We start from the raw sequence: 24,096 nt of genomic DNA on the forward strand, positions 1-24,096 counted from the left end.
CATTAGGGAATAGAAAGAACATAAGCCCAACTGAAACTCAACAAAATTGTGGGTGTTAGTTTGCAACCAAATTTTTTTTTCCAAGTGCAGCAAAGTTTTTGTTTTCCTTCCTCTTCCCTCCTACCATCCAAGAGGTTCCCCCTATTGGTTATAAACTAGCTGAACAACTCTGTTACCTTGCTTAGACACACAGCAAGGTGTGTGTGTGTGTGCGCAGGTGAAGGCCACAGTTCCTTTTCCTATGGTATTATGGCTAACCAAGGACTGTGGTGTCTACATGCTGTCACTCACAGATTGCTAATATCATTCAGAACTGCTCATTCAGTTATATGCTAAGCTATGAGGTGCATTTTTTCAATTATTCTGTTTTTAAATAAGAAGAAAGGATTTCTCCTCCCCCCAACACACAGCCTTTACTTGTGAAAAGAGTTCACGGCAGAAGAATGGAACCCAATATGGAGGAGGAATCTTTTATGTTTGCAACTTCATTTAGCAGACAAATCCAATCATGGTTTGCCTGACTTCCTAACACACACAACTTCCTCAAGGAAAAATTCCATGTAATATAAAATAAACTGCTACATCAGATTAGAAAAGGCAAGTCATTAAGTGTTTTTAATTATCTAGAATATAGAAAAGGGTAGCTAGTCGTACTGTTTCAACAGCCTCTTCATGCAAGTTAGGGCTGAGAAAATTCAGGTCTTGTTAAAACCATTTAAAATTAGATTTTTCAAAGTGGTTTGAAGTCCTAGTCTGCCTTATGAAGCTCAGCTTCCTGTTGGAAGTGTAATGTTCTTTAGTAAAAATGGCAGCGCCCACTGAAGAAAGCAAGTCCCATTTCTTCATAGTGCCACTTAAACAGTAGCAAGTAATTAAAAAAAACTTCTAAAAATGATTCTTAGCAAAAATTTACTTCTAAGTTATTATAACAAACCACTTCAGTTTCCTTTAAAAATAGCCCCAAAAGTCAGAAGTGCTCATTCTTATTTGGAGGGGGAAGGCTGCTTCTAAGTAAAACACCATCAAAATAATTTGAATAACGTTTGGAAGAATTAGCACCCAGGAGAGCCATTTGTGAAAAGCTCTGTACCACTAACATCACCACTACCATGGGATAAACCAGCTGGGGTTTATAAAAGAGCCATTGTTACTACTTTAGCTATAAAAGAATTACCAGGTGTAGTGTTCTTCCAAAGACTGGTTTTATGACCCAAATCCATTTAATTGATAATTGAGAGAGTGCCATCTAGTGGAATTTTAGGAGTAAAACACTCAATCTTTAGTGGTCACTCTTTTGATCAAACTTCTCAAGATTATAAAATAAAGTAACAAAACACTGTGGTGTACTTTACAAAATTAGAATTAATTGCTTATTTCTTTTAACAAAAGCCTAATTTTCCTCCCTACTTAATTTTTTGCATAGGTGTCTGTTACCCTGGAGACTTTTCAGGATCTGTCATTGCCTATTCCAGGTAAGGAAGACCTTGCCAAACTGCATTCGGCGAGTCATCAGACTTCTCTAGTCAAGGCAGGGTCGTGTGGTGAAGCATATGCTCCCCAGGGGTGGATAGCATTTTTTGTGGAGTACTTTAAAAGGTAAGTGATTCTCTTTGTAGTGCTTAGATTTTAAAATTGCAGTTTCTGCTCTACTGGCAGAACATTTGTTGTGTTTTCTGTCAATGATGTTTCAGGTTTGTTGTCTCATGTGTTCCTAGCTGGTTTTGGGGTCCAACAGTAACCTTACAAGATTGTCTTGCTGCCTTTTTCGCCAGAGATGAGCTCAAGGGTAAGCCACTATTTAAAATACATATCTAATGTGCCTTCTTTTTAAAACAAGGTAAATAGATGAGGTATTTTACTTTTGCTTTTTTTAAAAAAAAAATTGAACCAACTCACACATCAGACTTTTAAAAATATTCCTGGTCATAGGATCAACCTTTGTTGTTGTTTTTTTTAATAAACCACTTTTGAAATGGATTTCGAAGCAAGAATTTTCCACATAAGTTTTCTTTGAAATATACAATAATTGAATTTCTCTTAATGAAATAAAATCAGATGAAGTTCAGGACATTTTCAATCTAAATTTGGGAATTTGCTCCTTCTCTTGCCTTTAAAATGTGTACTGCTTCCCTTTTATTTTAAAATGATTAAATCACCCAACATAATCCAGAATATATTTTTAATGTTTGGGAGCATAAACCCTAAGAAAACCATACATTTGCTCAGTGAAATGCTAAACTTTCTCTAGAGCAATCCAAAGTCTTCAGATATGAACTGAAAACATTTAACCTGAAAAATAAATGATCTCTGAAATTTCAATGACACAATCAAAGCAATAGAAAAGTATAATAGCTATTGTAAATCGCAATTATAATCAATAAAGTGTAGTGGATAGCTTGAAGAATAACTACTTGTGTTTAGAGAATAATGGTTGTGTTTCCCCCTTTCTTCCCCGATATCTACAGGTGATAACATGTACAGTTGTGAAAAGTGTAAAAAGTAAGTCATCTTTTACCTTGCGTTTGCTTTGATAAGCCTTGGTCTTGATCAGCACATTAATGTTGCTGCAAAAGTTTAATGTGTGGAAATAAATGCAACATACAGTGACTTTCATAGATGAGAATCCTGTACTTCTGATACAAGGACATTTTTTGATGAGCAGCTCATTGTTATATGAGCTTGTACTATACCTCTCAAAAGTCTAGTAACGATGAAGGCGTGTCAGCCAGGAAGTGCTTTAAGGATGAGTCAACCATATTGGGATTGTGATGGGCCTGGGACTGCTCTGTGGGACCACTGTGCCCCCTTACCTGTCCAGCCTGGGCTGTCTCTCACAGTGCTTTGCTAGTGACAAGCAGCAAACCCCTCCAGGCGTTATCACTCAACACAACTGCATGTGGAGCCCCACATCCAGCTAAATTGCATGAATGCTTCCAGAGCCACTCATGAACCACACAGAGAAAGTCATCAGCCAAATCCCCCCAGCTCCCAGCCTTGCACCTTGGGAATATACCGTCTTGCACTGGTCAAGACCTTTTCTTGAGCAATGCAAGTTTATTAACTGGTTCACCTCTTGGAATAGAAATTGAACATACACCAGCCTTTGTGAACCTGAGCAGATTTACCAAGCACTTCAGCCAAATTCACTGGTAAAGGTAAACAGTAAAACAAATTTATTGATTACAAAAGATAGATTATAAGTGGTAGACAAAAAGTCAGTCACCAAAATAAAATAAAATATAAGCACGCAGTCTAAGCTTTAACTCCTATCATACTTGACAGTATTTAGATCAAGCAATGTTCTCACCCCCATTGGATCTTAGTCCTTAATATACAGGTTTGTCTCTTAAACCTGGGCCAGTCTCCTCTGTTGAAATCATCAGTCTTCTCAGCATCCTTGTTGCTTGCATAGGTGGGGGGAGGAGAAAAGGCAAAGCATGGGGCCCCTGTGTTCTGTTTTATACCCTTACTCTATGTGCTTGGAGAACATAAATTCAGGCATGTTTGGTCGGCATTGCTGAGTCACAAGGTGAGGTTGAGCAATTTCCCTGGTGTGGTCTTGTGCAAGTGAGTCATTGCATTGTAGCTCCCTTGCTGGGTAATGGCTGTTGATGGTAGTTCAACACCCGCCTGGGGGTTGGTTATCTCCCTTATAAAGAAATATATAAATGTATAGCAACCCTTTGTATTACTGTAAGATAAATCCTTAATTGTTAATGCAATCTAAATTATGATATTTTATCAAAATAAAGGAGTGACACTGTCAGACTCTTAACAGTTGTTGCTGTTTTACATAACACTGTTTTCTTGTACAAGCATCATTGTACAATTTAAATATTGTATGGGGACAGTAAAATAAAGAGGACCTTGAAGAATGTTCATAGCCTTCAGTGGAAATAGAGTGCATATTAGCACTCCATTAAAATTATTTATTGATACTCTGCTGCGGTTACATTTTCTTCAAGAATGAATTTATTTGGCAAAAACTGGAATTCAGTCATAATTTTGCTTTCCCAAAGTCTAAAAGCTAAATCTATTCCCCATACTAAGAAAATCCATTGGCTAGATAGAACTGGTAGGCATATACATAATTATTGCTTTAAATTATTCAGTGGAACAGATTTTCTCTGCTTCAAGATTTCATTATTCATATCACTTTGGCTTCAGTAAGTCTAGTCTGCATTCCAGAAATATTTCAGGTTTACTAATGTAACGCACAACTCTAAGTAATGACAGGTTTCAGAGTAGCAGCCGTGTTAGTCTGTATTCGCAAAAAGAAAAGGAGTACCCGTGGCACCTTAGAGACTAACAAATTTATTAGAGCATAAGCTTTCGTGAGCTACAGCTCACTTCATCGGATGCATCCGATGAAGTGAGCTGTAGCTCACGAAAGCTTATGCTCTAATAAATTTGTTAGTCTCTAAGGTGCCACGGGTACTCCTTTTCTTTTTGCACAACTCTAAGACTCCATCATCATGTTTTTGCTGAGTTGGCACAGGAGGTGAAACATTTATAGAACTAAATGTTTTTCTTCTTTGCTTAGGTTAAGAAATGGAGTGAAATTCTGCAAAGTGCAAAAATTTCCTGAGGTATTGTATTCACACACATTTTAAAATGTTTCTTCTGCATGATTGGGAATGCGGCAAGGTTAATGAGTTGCATACAAAATAGATTGTGTCTTGAATGTTAAAAAATGTAGCAGCATGCTTGCAATCCTGAAAAAAACATGTTCGCGTCTAATCACATTTGGTCAGGTACTTTACAAGTAAGTTAACAACAGTTAAAATGAAAGGTAAAGTTAGAAGAAGAAAAAAAAAGAAATGTTTTTCCTACAGTCCTGTAGCCAGCCTGTGGAATTCATTTCTGCTGGAGGTCATAGAGTTAAATGCTGTAGCTGAGCTGGAAATGTTTCTGACTTGTTAGGTTTGTAGCTATGCATGCTAAAGGTAATCAAATCTTATTATTATGCTTCAGAGCATCAGCTGATGACTGCAAGAATTGTGAAGGAATTTGACCCTAGTGACCGCCTTGCACAAATAGTTAAATGCAGTAAGGGAAGAGCTTTGCCCTTCGTTGAAACATCAGGTTTTGGCAGCTGCTCAGTGCTGGCCTTTAGGATTTTTGCAGGATCAGTAAGATGATTTTTCGGGGGAAATCCCAAATGCAACTAATTTAAAATAAATGTGGAGTGTCCTGAGGCTGCCATCAGCTGCCTCTGACTGCAGAAGAAATTGATTCCAGCTGTTTGTACTGGAGCCATAGGAGTCCCTAAGATTTTAACTGTGTGGGAGGAAGGGCAATAGGGCCTCTGCAGTATAGTTGCTATATAGAAAATTACACATCAATTAGTTCTTAATTACAGATAGTTCTTCTTACAGATACTGTGCATTCATCTCAAAAGATTCAGACATGAGCTCATGTTTTCCACAAAAATTGGTACCCATGTATCCTTTCCCCTGGAAGGACTTGATCTTCAGCCTTTCGTTGCTAAGGACAGTCCCGCTCAGATTGTGACATATGATCTCTTGTCTGTCATCTGCCATCATGGAACTGCCAGCAGTAAGTATTGATTTGTTGTTTCAGAATGCAAACATAGTGACAGATGTTCATTTTATGGATGTAGATATGGGATTAAGGGTACCATTAAGATTTATTGGTCTGAAAGGTAAAAATGGACAATGGTGGTAGCAATATTAATTCCAAAATTGAGTAGTCTTACTGTTGATTGAAGCCAGAAGCTAGTACATGTTCTGGTTGATTATTTGTTTTTTAAAGTGAGTTGTGACATACACTTGGAATGCTATTTAGGAATCTTGTACAATTTGAAGAAGAATGGATCAAGCAAGCCTATGTCTAAAAAAAAAAGTACTTACGAAAACCTCTCTAGTTAACAATTGGGGGAGGGATAGTTCAGTGGTTTGAGTTCAATCCTTGAGGGGGCCATTTAGGGATCTGGGGCAAAAATTGGGGATTGGTCCTGCTTTGAGCAGGGGGTTGGACTAGATGATCTCCTGAGGTCCCTTCCAACCCTGATATTCTATGATCCTAAATGATTCTATGATCCTGCTGTTGTCTGCTACTTAAATTCAAGTACACAGTACAAATAATGATACAATATAAAGGACTGCTCATCCCAGCTAGCGACACCACAAGCAAATACAATGTGGATAATAAAATAAGCTCCTCTGTCCACAAAGATCTGTGGAGAAAAGATGGACTTTGTGGCATGTCCAGAGAATTAGTTGATCCTGGCTCTCATTGTCAAGGGGGAGTGCACTGCAAATTCCCCTTGTGAAGAATATTCTGCCAGTAGTTCCTTCTTGTTTGGCTGAAAGAGTTCCAGTCCTTCTGTTGTTATATACTCTGGCAACATGGCATGGGAAGAGAGGCAATTTCTCACGTAACAAGGCCCCAAACACTTAAGATATAGATTTAACAGTAAATGCTTTCAGTTCTATTCTGAAACCTATTGGCATCTAATGCAGATCCAACAGCTCTGGTTGTAATGTGCTTCCCAATGATGCCCAAGTCAATCAAGCAGACATAACATTCCTTTCTATAGTAGAATCTCAGAGTTATGAATACCAGAGTTATGAACTGACCAGTCAACCACACGTATCATTTGGAACTGGAAGTACACAATCAGGAGGCAGCAGCCAAGACCCAAAATAAGAAAAAGAAAAAAACAAATATAGTACAGTACCATGTTAAACATAAACCCCTAAAAAAAAAGGGAAAGCAGCATTTTTCTTCTGAATAATACAGCTTTTAAACTTTACTGAGTCAATGTTCATTTGTCAACTTTTGAAAGAACAAACATAATGTTTTATTCAGAGTTACGAACAATCTCCATTCTCAGGGTGTTTGTAACTCTGGGGTTCTGTTGTAGTTAGATTCCATCTTATTCTAAAAAGTCGGAGACCAGGAGAAAACTAGGGTGCGTTCAGTGAGAAATGGGAGTCAGAATAACTCAAGAATAGGTTCTGTAGTAGGTTCCAAAGACAAGAACCTCATTGTTTAGGTCAAGTTGTTTCACCATCATCTTCCCTAAATACTGCCTCCCTTTCAGATCAAGGGCAGGTATATGATTATCACAACTGTAGGTGCTCCATATTTTAAGAAATAACCTGAGCCTAATTGTGAATAGTATCCAAGATGCAAATTCAGAATCTTGAGAGGTTGAGCAGTAGAACATGGTTCCTATTGCATCAGGTACACTGGCTGCTTTTAGAGAATGTGACCATCTGGACAGAGGAGTTCCTTTGACTAAAATAACTTACTAAATGGACTGTCTTGGACATCATGACCCATCAAATCAATCAAACTAAATATCACTTGCAGAGCAGAGCATATGTTGAAAGAACATAACCATGTCTCCCTTTTCCCTTTAGCTGATGGGAATGGAACAAAAAGCTGATCTTAGTTTTATAAGGAACTTAAACCAAATTCTATAGTAAAAAGTCCCTTTCATTAATACCATTAAACATATGTGGTGAAAAGATGTACAATTTTCTGTTTCTTCACCTGTTACCTAAATTGTTCATAGCCTCACATTTCACTGTACCTTCTGACTCTAGGTGGACATTATATAGCTTATTGCCGAAACAATTTAAATAATCTGTGGTACGAATTTGATGATCAGAGTGTCACAGAAGTACCAGAATCCACTGTACAGAATGCAGAAGCTTATGTTCTCTTCTACAGGTAAGAAAGTGCATAAAAGGAGGAGAAAGATCAGTGTCAGTATAAATCTTGTTCAAGTAAATGCATCACTTTTGAGCTGTTGGCCATTTGGCACCCAGCTTTTAAAATTAGGTTGCTAAATAAATTTTGTGAGACATTTGGATTTGGGGAGGGGAGGTTGGGTCAGTCAGACACTCAGATATTGGCAAGAGACCCTGTAGTTCAGATAGAACTAATGTCAAGTATGTGTCACCACAAAATCAGCTATGCTGGAGAAATGCTTTTATTTTATAATAGCCCTCAGAAGACACATTAACAATGCATAGCAATTTCAGTATAAGAAAAAAGGAGGCTGCACTCTTCTGAAGAAGACAGTAATGCAGCAGCAGTACCATAGTGGAAAGGCTTCAAGAAGATTTGTTCTAATGTGATATTGAGAGGAGCACTAGATGCCACCGTGGAGATGCTTTGCTTTGCTTTAGTGAAAATGCTTTGCCACCAGTTTATTTTTTGATGCAACAATTACAAGGTGAAATTGCTTGAATGTTTAAATGCTTATAAAACTTCAGAATAAAGCCAGAGAAGTGGATCAGAACATTATTTGTGCAGATTGAAGATAATGAAAACTCAGTGAGATTACTAGAACTTGAAGAGTCTTAGAACTGGCAACTAAGATTGCCTCATTTTTATTCAGAGGATGATGCATATAAGAAGGATTCTGCACACAGACAGACTAAGATTTTTAGAACTATAAAGGGAGTTGAGGAAACTCTTTAACAGCTGGGAACTGGAACAACAGGGGTTTTTCTGTGTCCTGGTCTTTTTCTGTGTCCTGGTCTTTTTCTGAAACTGAGACAGTGTAAAGGAGACGCCTGCTATTACCATCTTTAGTCTCTGACACTTTTATACTTGGAACTGTACATGCAGACTCTTACCTTTTAACTGTTTTACAACTATTAAACTATTCTGTTTTTAAGCGTTACATTCTTTATACTGACATCTAGTTTTAATTAACAAAGGATATGTGTTTGGTACCGTAAGTTGAATACTGAGTCTAGCAGAAATAAGTTATAAGAAATAGAATTGCACAGATGAGTAGATACATTCTGATAATATTTTTGTCTTTGCCAGAAGCACAAGATACAGGCTGCTGGACAAGATGTGGTCATTGGTCTGACCCAGAATGACTGTTTCTGTGTTCCTTTTAGGAATAGACCATATTGTCAAAAAGAACACTGTGCTTGTTGTGAGCAAATGCTTCAAAATTAGAATACAAACTCAAGCATGTGGAATATTTATATCTTGGTAGCACATATTAAAATTCAAATCCTTTATTTAAATGGGTGTCTCTTCTGTTGGTTGTTTTAACTTGAATTAAAATTATTTAATGGTATAGTAATGGGATATTTTTAATTGGGTTTTTAGGTGTATTAAATGTAATGACCCAGAAATTCAGTGAAGGAAAAAGTTGGATTCCAAACCGGTATTCAGAATAAATCAGCACCACACATAAGGATATATCCTGTGCTTAATGCTTTTTTTAATTCATATAATAGGAAGAGCAACGAAGAAGCACGAAGAGAGAGACAGAGGGTGTCAAGTCTGTTGACTATGATGGAACCAAGTCTCCTGCAGTTCTATATTTCTCGACAGTGGCTGAATAAATTCAAGACTTTTGCTGAGCCAGGACCTATTTCAAATAATGATTTCCTCTGTATGCATGGAGGTGAGACTGCTAATCTTTTATGAAGTACCAGTAAAACAGAACATCTACCTTTGAGGATGAAGATTTATTTCACTGGCCAGTAGGGAATTTTTTAAAATACAGGAACTTGTATATAATCAGTTTCTTATTCTTTACTCTTATCAGTTACCCAGAAGCCAAGGTTATTTACTATCTTGTCATCATTTCTGGTTAGGGACCTACTTTAAGTGTGTTACAGTCAAGATCTGACCACAGTGTGTAATTTCACAAAGAGTGTATATAATAATTTTTCTTCAGTGTGCATGTTTTCCATAGCACCCTAATATGGTCTGCATGTTTTCAAAACATTTATATTGATTTTTTGTTGTTTTATACCTTGGATTACATAGTTATATTCCCCTAATAACTGTTTGGACTAACACCTTGTAACCTAAATCCTTGTCACAACTACACACTGAGGATAAAAATCCCAGGAACCCAAAAGTGATAGGGCACAACAGGGTATCCAGTGTGAAAACAGTAATGATTAAGGACACTTTCTTGCATATTTTGTACACAAGTTTTAAATTGTCCTTCCTCTGCTAGACATTGGTGAAAACTGTGTTTTGTGATGTCACCCTTATTTTGGCATCTGACTTTCTAAGCAACCACCACACAGTAGCCAGCACCCTCTCCCAAGTAACAATGTGTAAAAGAGAAAACATTATGCCTGTGGCCATTTGCAGGGTGTTTGTGTGCAGTAGAAGAACCTGAGCCTAAGAGAATCACTTTCTCATTGTTCAGGGCTGCTACAGATGCCACTGTCATGAACAGGACGTGGATGGTCTGACCTAGTGGTCGGGGCGGGAGTCAGGCTGGGTCAGATACCGGGAGATGAGAGTCAGACACAGGCCAGAGAGCAAACTCGAGAGTCTGGTGTCATGAGACAGGCAAGGTCAGGTTACCAGGAGATCAGCAGTAGGAGCAGGTATTGCCAGGGAAGCAGCCCTAAATATGGTGAACTCAGTTGCATGGACAACTTTCTGTTGCTATTCTGGGTTTAAATAGGAGCTGTGAGCCAATTGGGACCCCTGTTGGTTCACCAATCAGTTCCCAGGACTAGGATCTTCTATCAGAGTTTGGCTCCTCTTCTGATAACAAGTGGCAGGTTGGAATTTACTCGTGTCAGAGTCCTGTGGACCAATGTTCAAGACCCCCAGTCCCTTACATCCACACGTAGATCATCCTCGCTAGTGTTCCCCACATGGAGAGGCTAGAATGCTGTGTATGTACAATAGCTGTTTATAGTACATAGTGTTCGTACAGTAGTAGGAGCAACAGCAAATAATCCCCATAGCCTTTCTTCTGTTCCCCCTCTTCCTGAATTTTCATTATCCATAACCCTCTTTGAGGATTATTGATGCTATTTAGAGAGCCTGAAGACAACTAATGAGCTTTACTGAGTAGTGAGTGGAATAGAATTTGGGAAGTCACAATCAATGGCTTTTATGTGAGTAATCCAGAAGTTCTTAAATAGCAATTTTAAATTAGAATTTAATCCTACATTTAAAAAAAACATTTTACAACCAGCATTCTTAAAAGATGCCTTTACAATCAATCCATTTCTGCTTTCAAATATGTCTGAATTAAATCTTTGATGTGATTCCCTTCAGCTTTTCCAGTAAAATTTTCAGCCACATCTTAGAGAGTGGGGCCTCTTTTAAGAGATTACTCTTGAGTTGGTACTTTGACGCATCATTTAAAATAACATTTACTATATTATATCTTCTATTTTGATTTGAAGTGGTCAAAAGGTAGTTCGTGACTTAGAGACCTGTAAAACATTAGTTATCTCTTTCCCTAACTCTATGTAGAATAGCCACCCCCCCCAAAAAAAAAGTAGCAAGACTTTTTTCTTCTTTTATAGGTGTTCTTCCACATAAAGCTGGTTTTATAGAGGACTTGGTTGTAATGCTACCTCAGAACATATGGGATACCCTATATAGCAGGTAACTGACACTGCTCTGCGCTGTGGTTTGAGAGCCAGCATTTGTGCTAAGTAGTGAGTTCACAAATCTTAGGGTTAGTGTTAAAAATGGAACTCTGGATACAAAGCTGAGAGAATGGAGTGCAAGGTGCAGATTTAAGAAATTTGCTTTGTACAAGACAACCCAAGTAAATGGTGTTATAGGTACCTGGGGAATCATACCAATAAATGCTATATATATTCTACAGAATAACAAAGCATGTCAGCAAAACATGCTTTGCAAGAGGTATTTTGAAGGAACTGTGTAGCTTCCTAGCTATAGAAAGAGCTAGTTTTCTGTTCCCTTGGTTTTGTCTTTTTTGTCTGTCATCTGCCAGAATTATTTAAAAATAACTTACTTCTGAGGCTTCTCTGTATTTACTCTGCACTCCTCTAGCAGGTTGAATCTGTATACCTCCTGAAGGAGTGACCCTTGTAAGGCCCAATTCTTTTTAAAGCAACAAAGCTTCATGGGAGTCCCATTGATGTCCGTGAGGACTCTGTTGCACATTACACATTCCAATAATTTTTATCTTTTAAATCCCAGGCATCTGAGCATGATAGCTCAGGCGGGGGTGTAATGATTTGTAGATATCCCCAAGCAAAAAATGGAAATGTTTCTACATCCCCACCACCTAGCTTCTTCCCACTTCTCTATGTAGCTTGTCTTTTCATTGCACCTAACCCATACAAGCAGTATCTCTTCCCTCTCTGTCCCCTCCCCCCGCCAAGAACTTGCCAGTGCCTCCCAAAGAGACACCCGTTTCTATGCTTGTCATTCTCCTTCCAGCAGAGAAGGGTTCATTCCTCAAATAATTCTTTAGTGTTCCTGCAAAGATACTGGGAATTACTCTTTTACCCCCATATTGAGGGCCAGGGGAGGAAATGTGATCTGATTGTTCTTATTGTCCCTCCTACTGACTAACCAGTAGTGGTAAGGCCACTAACCACCCCCACACTAAGTTCAACAACCAGAATTAGACCAAAGTATAACAGCTCGTAGGAAACTTCAAAAACACTAAAAAGTTACAGATCTTTTGAAAATACCATGTTCTGAGACATGTTGAAATGTAGACTATAGACTGAGGGGATTTTGTATTCCTTTCCAGTGAAATTCATTATTTATGGAAGAGACACAGCAATTTGGATAATCTGATCCTACCTGTAGAATCTGATTTAGCTGTAGGATGCTTACATTCTACCTAACTGATGCACTGTTTTATTTCATTGGCTGATTATGCAGATGAGTTTTTGAAAATTAATGTTAAGTGTTTTTTTTTTAAAAAAAAAAACCACAAATGGAAGCCAGTTCTTTGAAGCAATGATAAAAAGCACTTTACAACAATGCCTTGTTTACTTAGCTGTACAAATAAGTTCCAGTCTAAAATCTGGCATTTAAGATCTTGAATCTTATTTCCAAAGATCAAATGCCAGTATCCCCAGTTATGGTAAATATTACTGTAGTATAGAGAATAAATGGTAACCTACATGTGTCATAGTGACTAGAACCTGAGTGTATTATAGACAACTCTGTGTCTCAGAGTGTATTATAGACAACTTGTTAGTATATGCAGCTGTGCTTTGCCCCAATTTACAGATAAATTATCCAGGGTAATAGCATTAAATATAAGAAATTCAGCCTATACTGCTGTGTGTTTGCCACATGTCATTAAAACAAACAGAATCTGGTGCTGACATTCTCATGGGTATTAGGAGTGTGGAGGAGAAATATGAAATATTTGGCATTAAATTAATAATGAAATTTACTATGATTATAGGTATGGGGGAGGACCGGCTGTTAACCACCTGTATGTTTGTCATACCTGCCAAATAGAGGCTGAGAAAATTGAAAAAAGAAAGAAGACTGAATTGGAAATGTTTATTCGGGTAAAAATTAGTAATCTATATTCTCTGATTCTTTCAAGTCTTTTTGTCTTTATCTTGTAGATTTTTCAGAAGCAATATTTTGACCAGGATTCTCAAATTCTTTCATAGTGTGACTCATGTTTCAATAGAGCAGGTTTTTTACATGAACCACCTCCTCTCATTTGCAATAATATAATATCCCTGTGGTATCTATGGCAATTGTGTATGTGAGACCTGTAACATTAGGGAAAGATTGAATATGTTTTTAGCTGATATTATTTTAGTGCTGCTTAGTTGGAAACAAGGAATAGAGTCAGCACCATATGAACAATCAGTTCTTCTTCAGGTAGTGTCTCAGTGGGTGTTCCACTATAGGTCTGTGTGCACGCCCTCACAGTGCCAATTGAAGAATGTCAGTAGCAGTCCATCGCACATGCGTCTCCCCACTTGCCATGAGGCTAGCCAGCATGCACAGCATTTCCTTCTCAGATCCTTCTAAACTGCCCCTGGCTAGAGAAAAGAACCGGAGGACTTGTGGCACCTTAGAGCCTAACAAATTTATTAGAGCATAAGCTTTCGTGAGCTACAGCTCAGAGCTAAGAGCTGTCCATTAATGGATCATTAACTCCCTATAGTTTTGCAAATTTTAGCTTTCCTTGAAGCCTTTTTCTTTTAGTACCTGGTTTGTTTTGAGTTGGCCATGCCAAAATAAAAAGAAAAAGAAGGAAAGAAAAAAAAAAAAAAGAAAGGGTTGGCGGGAGGGGTGCAGACCACCCCTGGACAAAGGTATGCCTGGCTCTCCAGGCTTCAAAAAGTGACTTAGCAGCAAAGAATTCATCCCAATGACAGATGGACATTTGCAGTGTGTTCGCCTCCTGGGGGAAAAGCACAGTTCACAAAAGTATGGTTGGTGCCAGCAGTTAAAACCTAGGTCCAGGAAGGACAAAGAGTTAAGGCTTCAAATGCCGAAGTTATCACTGCAACCTTCTATATTGAAGGCAGGTGATCCCAAGTAGACGAGCCACTCACTCAAGACCACTAAGAAAAGGTCTGTGAGTCCCTGTAGCAAGCCTCAATTGATCCAGAAATGATCAGAACTGACAGTGCCGAAGGCATCTAGAACATGCACGGTACCAAGCCAAGTCAATCTGCCCGAAGACCTGATGGGGATCGGCAAAGAAGTACCGGTACTTGATGTGGGGGCATGAAAAGCATGGAAGATCTGCACTGGCGAAGGCTACATCTACACGGTCATCGGCACTAACCCCAGAGCGCGTGACACTGACAGACCATAGGACTAGATCTACATCTCCAACCTGCACAACAGATCTCTTGGTGTCTGACGCACCAGACTCGCCCCTACTCGGTACTGGGGCTCTGATGCTGAATTTTCCAAGAGCATTGGACTCAATGACATCTCCATGCTGCACACCACATTTCTCCTCATCCGAGTCAGACAGTGAGCGAGAGGACTTGGGTTCCCATCGTCATCCTACCTGCCATACGAGTCCCAATTTCATCATGGACACCAGGCGTATTGCCCACCCGACCCTCAACCTCTATGGTTTGGGCAGCCATAGTACCAGCCGCCAGCTCCCTATCCTCAGTGGACCTATTGGGACCCCTGGCTGGCTCAGAGGCAACAAGCATCGCAGACCTCTAGTGTGGCATACCAACAGGCAAGGAGGCACCCCCCTTCTGCTATGGTGTCAAAGGGTTCAGAACCTCCTGAGCAACTCGGGGAGGAAGTTGAAGGTGAGGCAGAAAGGAAATACACCCCTCAAGCTTGTCTCATTGTCCTCACCTGATGAGGCAGCAGATGCCCCCTCCACCATCCATGACAGATTATTTTAAATCACTTAGCTCAGAGGGTGGCAAAAGTCCTGCCAATAACAGGTGCACAAAGTGACTGAACCTCGCCACAAACTGGTGAACAATCTTCCACCTCTAGCAGTGACCCTCCCAGTTAATGAGGCACTTCTGGATCCTGTCAGAGTTATTTGGCAGACCCCTGCATTGGGCCTTTCGACATGTAAGTGGGCGGACAAAAAGTATTATGTGCCAGCAAAGGGCACCAAATATTTATTTTCCCGCCCGCCTCCAGTTCCATCATTGTGGATGTGGTTAATTCTAGAGGCCTCCAATACCAGATTAAATCCACCAAGATGGGAAATGCTAGGAACTGTTTCACAGAAAAGTGTATTCATCAGCCACTCCTCAGTTCTAGGTGGCTAATTACCGGGCCATGTTGGCCAAATATGACTACCGAACTATGTGAATTTCTTTATCGATCAGCTCCCAGATCTCCCACAAAGACTAATTCATGGCGATAATTAATGAGGGCCAGCTGATGGTGAAAACATCTCTACAGTCCACAGACTTAGGTGCAGCAGACACAGCAGCTCATTCAATTTCCACAGCTGTGGTTATGAGAAGGGCTTCATGGCTGCAGTTGTCTGGCTTCCCAAAAGTGGTCCAAACCACCGTGGAAGATCTTCCCTTTGAGGGAATGAAGCTGTTCACCGAAAAGACACATGCGTCCCTTCACACACTGAAGGATTCTCGGGCAACCCTTCATTCCCTGGGGATATACATGCCAGCTTGCAAGAGAAAATACAGCCCTTAGCCACTGTGTAAGTCCCAGTCATCACAGTACACACCTCAATATTTGTCACAGAGATCTTATGAGCCATAGAGAAAGAAATCAAGATTCCCTTCAGGACCGCAGCTGACTTTGTCTCAGCCCTCAATCTCGAAGCGGCAATTTTGGTTCAGTTGGGTTTACAGGCCAAACAGAGACAACATAGGTAAGCTTATATCGATTCCCACCAGGGTCAATAGCAGCAAAGAGTCCTGTGGCACCTTCTACACTAACAGATGTATTGGAGCATAAGCTTTTGTGGGTGAATACCCACTTCATCGGATGCATGCATTGGATGTATTCACCCACAAAAGCTTATGCTCCAGTATGTCTGTTAGTCTATAAGGTGCTACATCTTACTCTGGATCTGTAAAAGCGGCAAACAGGGCTACCCCCTGATACTTGACACCAGGGTCAAGCAATCCTTAGACTGGTGGAAGGACCCAATAAACATCTGTATGGGAATCCCCTTTGCTCAGTCTTCCCCATCCCTTTTCCTAACCACCGACGTATCCCTTATAGGCTGGGGAGCACATCTCAATGGCCATACAACATATGACAGATGGTCTCCAGCAGATGTGTCTCCACATCAACCTTCTTGAGCTCAGAGTGGTCAGAAATGCTTGCACTCACTTTCTCCCACTGATCAAGAACACGCATACAAAGGTCATGACGGACAACATGGCCTGCATGTATTACATAAACCAACAGGGAGGTGCAAGGTCTCATTCCCTGTGCATAGAAGCACTGAAGCTATGGAACTGGTGCATCTCCCATAAGGTTCTAATATCAGAGGCTTATCTACTGGGATTACACAACACGATAGCCAACCATCTCAGCCACAAATTCCCGCACGACCACGAATAGGAAATAGTCAATGATTCTACACTACATATTCTGAGTACACCGCTACTCATCAAAACAAGAAATGTGTCCACAGTACTGGTCCAGGGCAGGGATGGGTTGACACTCCGTGGGAGACACTCTTCTCCTTCCTTGGGATAAGGGCCTTCTTTACGCTTTTCCCCCATTCCCTCTATTGCTGAAAGTTCTCTTGAAGATAAAAAGGGAAAAAGGAAACATCATTCTTATCACCCCCACCTGGCCCAGGCAGATGTGGTACCCTTATCTGTCACAGCTGGCATTACATCCACCGATTACTACTGATCACTCCTTACCTCCTGCCACAGAACGAGGGCAGGTGGCAGACAGGATGAAAGGTCTGCTGGTATTGTCCCAGAGGATCTTATCTTGGATAACCACATGCATCAAATTTTGCTATGAACAGGCAAGGGTGTCGCCCCAGTTGTCATGACTGCCCATTCCATGAGGGCACAGGTATCATCAGTGGCCTTCCTTGTGCAGGTACCAATCTGCAGAGCCGCTACCTGATCTTCGGTCTATACCCACTACGCCATCACCCAGCAGGCCGGGACGTTGCCAGTTTCCGAAGAGCAGTGTTGCAAGCAGCATGTCCATGAACGCTGAGCCTGCCTCCAGGGCTACTGCTTGGGAGTCACCTCGCATGGAATCGACATGAGCAAGCACTCAAAGAAGAAAAAACAGTTACTAATTTCTGTAATTCTTCTTTGAGATGTGTTGTTCATGTTCATTGCATGACCCACCTTCTTACCCCTCTGTCAGAATTGACGGCAAGAAGGAACTGAGAGGGCGCAGGGTCAGAGGCGCTCCTTATATGGGCTCATGAGCATATGGCCTGCCCTATGGATATCACTAAAGAAAAAATCTCTGGCAACTGTGCATGTGGGCGTGCATGCACCTAGCGTGGAATGGACATGAGGAACATCTTGAAGAACAGCAGTTACAGAAGGCTAGTAACAATTTTTTCTAGAGTTTAAAAAAAAAAAAGAATAAAAACCTCTTTCATGCTGTCTTTTTACATTAAATCAGTTTTTTCTTTCTAAGGTCTCATTTGAAGGAAAGTCAGCAAGATCTCAAATCATTAAGAAAACCAGGTTTAGATATAAGAATTGCAAAGCTGTTTATATGGTAAAATAAAAGGTAACTCAATTGTTCTTTCACATACCTGAGTCTGGGTTTCCCTGACATTCCCCTGCAATGATTGGTGATGGACAGTCTTATGCTCAATAGAGGAGCATTAGTTTTAGTTGTTAGTTAAGGTACTAGTTTATTCAAAGGAAACATAAAATCTTTAAACTCGCAAGTAGGAATTGACTTTCAGATATTTTCGTGAGATTCAAGACTACCAAGTGTTTACTGCTTTGATACACTGAGAACATTTAAATAATTTTGTATCAATCCAAATATTGCTGCTCAACTCATCAGATATTAGATAGAAATCATGGTTTACTGAAAAAAATCATTTTGCATCTATCTATAACAATGCAGGTAATGGGCTTGTCTGTTTTATTGTTTTTTCCAGCTCAACAGAGCATTCCAAGAAGAATCATCTCCATCTACTTTTTACTGCATCAGTATGCAGTGGTTCAGAGAATGGGAAGGATTTGTGAAGGGGAAAGACCGTGGTAAGTAACTACTTAGGGTTATAAAACTCTCTTCAGTAGGTAGGTAATCTGTGCTCTTTCATTATGTTCTCTGCCTTATCAGGTAGTAGTACCAGTAAATTATGTCTGAATGTTGTCAGAAGGATAGAACAAAGAGCAGAATAGTAAAGAAAATATTTAATGCATGTTTTGATATGTTGCAAGTATTATGCAGGAAGTCAATTTCACAGTATACTAGTGTTGTTAATAAAGCTGTCTTCAGGTGCAAGTCTCTTTTGTAAAGCTACAATTTAAATATTGGATAATACCTATTATGGGGATTGGGTAAGGATAGCAATTGTGGCTAACTAGCTTTTGAAACTGCTCGAAGATTTTATTCATTATTGCAATGGTTACTCTCTGAAAAATGTCCATTTGTGTCTTTGTATCATAGCACTATTGCTGAAATAATCTGTTTCCTTTTCCTCCGTACAAAGTATACAATTCAGCAGTGAGTAGACCAATGGGAGGCAACTCAACTGCAGTGCTCTTTAAAAAAAAAATAAATAAATAAAATAAAAGCTTTCTTTCCATTTTCAGAGTCCTAATTTTTTTTTATTCTTTTTTCCACACTAGATCCTCCAGGCCCTATTGATAATACGAAGATTGCAGTCACTAAATGTAGTAATGTTATGTTAAAGCAAGGTAAGTAACTAATGATATTATAAATTATTTATGCAGCCTATTCTTTGTTAATGGTTTGGGAAACATGCTGCTATGTATGATCTATATGCAGGTTTTAGTGGTTTTATACTCTTTATGCTAAGTTTCAGATCATACACGCATGGCAGTTGGAGAAGAAAACAGACACATGACCCCAAGCAGCCAGGCCACCTGACAGTTTACACAAGAAAATTAATGGACTAGCTTCTATTGCAGATAAATCCAACTACAGATATGAGTATCGAAAATAGTGTAGAGAACTAATTTTCTATTGAGGGGGAAAGTATTTTCTCTCTGTTGTCTTTCGTTAGATGTGTACCACTCAATTTGCTTTGAGCTTGGAGTCTTTTCCCTGTAGGTTGGAGGTGCTGACTTTGAAGCTACTGGATGTAAGGTACATCTGTTTAAACAGTCTATCCTGATTTGGATCATCAGTTTGAATCAAGAATTGTGTCAAACTAAAAGAATATACCCACAATGTGTGTGTGCTCAGCTCAAGACAAAAATATCAAAGTCTGTGCCCAAGAGAAATACAGAAAATGGAAAAGTATAGAAAAAATGCACTGGGAGACCTAGAGGAAAAAGATTGTATTAAATTTTAAAAATAATTTTAATAATTTTTGTGATCCTGATAGAAGTCAGTGTTCTGAAGGGGATTTGAATGATAGAGCTGGAATCCTCTAGTGCACTGTTATTGGTAGGTCGTTACATACAGAAAGCGTCATCTGCATTCAAAGCATATAGTACTAATGGGGGAATTGTGTGCCAAAAAATTAAAATTTCTGCACAAATATTTTAAAATTCTGAAAAAATCTGCTTATTTTATTTGTCAAAATAACACAATATAATCGCAGTTTCAATTATTTTGGTAATTTATTTCAAAATACCTATCAGCAAGTATGTCTGTAACAATACAGGCAACAAAAAAAGATTCAGGAAATGTTTTTTGACATTTTCTTACTAGGCATATTAATACAGAACTCTGAGGAGTAATTCATTTAAAGTACAGTACAGAACCATATTTCCCGCACCCCTCAGAAGCGGTGCAAAGGCTTGGGGAGTCAGGGGTATGGAGGAGCTGAGGGAGAGTGAAGTAGTTGCTGGGAAAGAGCCTGGGTATGAACTTGAAGGGTTGTTGGGTATGGGTGGCAAAAGTATGGAACAGGTTTTTTTTGCGGGGGGGCAGGGAGGGATTGTTAGGGAGCATCCCCCATGCAGACCCTGGCTGACCCCTAGCCTCTCCCATTCAGTCAGGCACATCTGCCCCGTTAACATCTGCCCCTCCACCCCCACTCAGCCACCCACTCGCCATCCCCATATGGCCCTACACCCCTCCCCCCTGTCCCCATGTATCCCTGCACCCCTGTCCCAATGTGTCTTTGTGCCCCCACTCAGCCATCCCCCTTCCCCTCTGTAGCTCTGCACCCTCTCCCCCTCTGCCCATGTGGCCCTGCACCTCCCTCCCCCCTGTGGCCCTGTGCCTCCACTCGCATTCAGCCTCTGCCCTAGTCTGTCCTCCTCCACTAGCCTTTATGAGCCTGCGTCAGATCCCCCCCCAGAAGCCTACGCTGTCTGTCTCCCCAATCCCCTATCTCCTGACCTGGCCCAACAGGCGTTGTGAAGAAGGCAGGCTCTTTCTCTTCCCTATTGAGCTGGGATTGGCCAGGAGCTTCTGCTCTGTTTTAGCACCACGGCGCCCTCTGGTGGGACAAAGGCAGAACTCCAGCAACTTTTCTGGGAAAAAAAAATTTAAAATTTGCGCATTACATGAAATATGCTTGCGTGCAGTGGCACAGAATGCCCCCAGGAGTAATATAGTAACCGTACTCTTTCAAAATTCATCTTAATGCATTTCATAATATTACCCTCTAAGATGTGGTTTTAAAGTTTACAGGCAGTATGGCTAAATATTTACATTAACCTGTTACTTGGTTTCTATGAGTCTTAGACCCATGGCATATTAGAGGTTTAATTATTTAAACTCTATATACATAGTGTCCATATGTTAAGTATCTGACTATAACATACAACAACAAGGAAACTTAGTGTTAAATCACTTACTGCTGGTAGATTGTCCACCAAGTTCTCACTCTAGCTTAAGCTATCCTAAGCCATAATAGAACTAGATAGAAATTGGAAAAGTATTTCTACTAAACTCACTTGCCTTGCATTGACTCTGAGTTGAAAGAGAGAGAGGTGACAGGAACTCTGGTAAATACTGTACAGCACCACGTAATTGCTGATCCAACGCTTTTTAAAGTCAGTGTAATTCTGTTGTTGTCATCTGTAATGTTCTATTGGTGTATTCTTCCTTGGGTTCTGAGAATTTCTTTGTGTTTCCTGTTTTATATTCTGCACTTTTAGTGCTTTGTCTCAGCCACTGTGCGCAGACTGGACTTCGTGGAGTCCCTTAACTCCATGCCTTACTTAGCTGGAGTTGGATGTGAAATCCTTTGATTGCCAGAACCTGAACACAAACTTGTCTGCAATCAGCCCTGGTGGACAAATATATCAAATAAGATGATTCATTATAGAAACTTCACATTTTATAACCTATTTTGGGTTTTGATATGCTAGTTGTACATTTGAGATAAATTACGTGCCACATTCTCTGGTGACCAGTTGGTTTTGGTATTAATTAGTATTAAATGTAAGAAACAGTTTGTTCTCCACTATGTTCTTGACAGTTCACTTACAAAATACTGTCACCAGATTGGATAGTATGTATAGTGTTGCTGCAGAAATTCAAAGGAGTGTTTAGTATTTAGGGCAAGAAGTTTTCTGCCACTTTTAAACATCTTTTTTTAAAGTCACAGGAGTTTTACTCTAACTCGCAATCTAAATTTTTAAAGATACTCTTTTGAAAAAGATTAAATATATTGTTTTCAGGAGCAGATTCTGGACAGATTTCCGAAGAAACTTGGAATTTTCTCCAGTCAATCTATGGGGGCGGGCCAGAGATCATGCTCCGACCACCTGTTGCTCCAGTAGACCCTGATGTGCTTCAAACAGAGGAGAAGATTTGAATTAGAAACTCGTGGTCTGTAGCTATCAGCACAAATATGAATATGTAAGAAATCCTTTCCACTTGCCCAAAACACATTCCTGAAAGGTGTTTAGTTTTTATTTTATTTTATTTTTGCCTAGAAAGGGGCAGCTCATTGGGCATTATGTTAGTAATGGAAGAATGAGTTGAAACTTAGAATATAGATTTGTTAAAAAATTTACTTTGAAACCTTTCAGACAGACTGTTCCCTTCATGTTTTGGAAGGTATGTGATTTACATATTTTGGAACATTTGGTTAATTGAAAAAAAGTCAACACAGTTTTTTGCTGCATATTAAACCTATGCTGTCCTTTGTAGAATTATAAAATTGAGATGAAGGATTTTAAAAATGCTTTTAAATATTGCTATAAATTGCTGATCAGTCTTTTCTGACATTTACAAAATGCAGTATGACTTTAATTGTACAGTTTTGACAAGACGAGGTATAAAAAGAGCATATTTTAAATGGATCATGGGGAAGTAATAAACACTCAGGAAAAGTTAAATTTCACTTTTTTTTGTTTGCACTGCAATGTATAAAATGAACAGCATAAAACTTACAAATGCTTTTCTTATTTGAATGTATCAAATATATAATTAGTCTGGATGGAATATTGTTTTGGTCAGCATATGTCAGTAACTTATTGCCTACTAAAGTTTAAATCATATAATAAGCTTCTATATATAAACCTACTGAATATCTTCAATACTATCAGTGATGGAAAAAAATCTTAGTCTTCTTTAGGATATTTGTTTGAGAGCATGAAGTGTGGAATGTAAATGATTGTGGACATGAGACTGATGCGCACTTAAGAAATTAAATTGTCTAGTCTTTTTTTAATTAAATTTAATTAAAACAAAAAAAATTATTGTATAGTTACAAAACACTTTTTGGCATGATTTGTGATGTCAGAAATCGGATAAAATATGTTGCAAGATTACAAAATCTTGCTGGATAATGTATACTGGAATGTGAATGGCATTCAATCTTTTTTCTTTCCCCCCCCCCCCCGCCTGAAATCAACATTATTTAGGGCTGGTTCAAATAAAAATTACCTTTAAAAACTGGAAATATTTATTCAAATATGTTTGAATTCTTGTAAGTGAAATACAAATAATATGAAGTAACTTGATTGCAATATAGATTTCATGTGTTTAAGAGGTGTTCCTTAAAGTTTTTCCCATTTAGGTGTTTAGAGACAACGTGACATAATATCTTTTATTGGACCACCTTGGGGGTTGTTTGAAGGCCAGAAGAGGAGTTCAGGAAAGATTTCTTTCAGGATGGGGTCCTCATCAAGTTTGGGTTGTAGTTGTTTAATGATATCCCATATAGGTCCAGTGTGGAGTGGCAAGTGACAACTACAAGTGTGCAGTCGGGGAGGGGATATATCTGTATTGAAGCAAGTTTTCTCAGGGTATAAAATAATAATACTCCCTCTGGACACTGGATTTATGACTTATTACAACAAACTGAGGGGATGGTATGATGAGACTTCCTACAATGGTATGTAGCCAATCTGCGACTGCTAGCTGCAGATGTCTCCAGTGGCTCGTAATGGGACCCTAGATGGGGAGGGCTCTGAGTTACTACAGAGAATTTTTTCCCAGGTGTCTGGCTGGTGGGTCTTATCTATGTGCTCAGAGTCTAACTGATCGCCATATTTGGGGTTGGGAAGGAATTTTTCCCTGGGTCAGATTGGCAGAGACCCGAGCAGGGATTCGCTTTCTTTTCGAGTGATGGTCCCTATTGTATTCCATTGTATGTTACACGTGTCCGAAGCTGGAGTATTTGAAAGTAGTAGTGTTCATTAGTTCGTGCATGCGCCCTTGCCTCGCCTCATGGTTTCGTCAGAGGTGATAAAGAGCGGGGCGGACTGACTTTGTCTCCAGTTCCTTCTCATTGCTGCATGGTCAGAGTGAGAGCTATTAGTGTTCTCTCAAGTATGATGCATCTTCAAC

The 24,096-nt window shown here is 39.5% G+C and overlaps 1 protein-coding gene across 1 annotated transcript in view; it reads left to right on the plus strand.

Annotated features, from left to right (window-relative positions):
- USP33 (ubiquitin specific peptidase 33) overlaps positions 1-23,206 on the plus strand; it is an 83,657-nt gene extending 60,451 nt beyond the window's left edge. The window contains 13 exon segments of the mRNA XM_038412049.2: positions 1,424-1,596; positions 1,716-1,786; positions 2,466-2,499; positions 4,544-4,589; positions 5,379-5,559; positions 7,578-7,704; positions 9,240-9,409; positions 11,295-11,376; positions 13,172-13,280; positions 18,305-18,407; positions 19,002-19,070; positions 21,978-22,111; positions 22,113-23,206. Of these exon segments, the coding sequence (XP_038267977.1) occupies positions 1,424-1,596; positions 1,716-1,786; positions 2,466-2,499; positions 4,544-4,589; positions 5,379-5,559; positions 7,578-7,704; positions 9,240-9,409; positions 11,295-11,376; positions 13,172-13,280; positions 18,305-18,407; positions 19,002-19,070; positions 21,978-22,111; positions 22,113-22,136 (1,323 nt within the window). The 3' untranslated portion in view covers positions 22,137-23,206.
- The last annotated feature ends 890 nt before the right edge of the window (positions 23,207-24,096 follow it).

This window comes from Dermochelys coriacea, chromosome 8 (genome assembly GCF_009764565.3).
Source record: "Dermochelys coriacea isolate rDerCor1 chromosome 8, rDerCor1.pri.v4, whole genome shotgun sequence".
Lineage (NCBI taxonomy): Eukaryota > Metazoa > Chordata > Testudines > Dermochelyidae > Dermochelys > Dermochelys coriacea.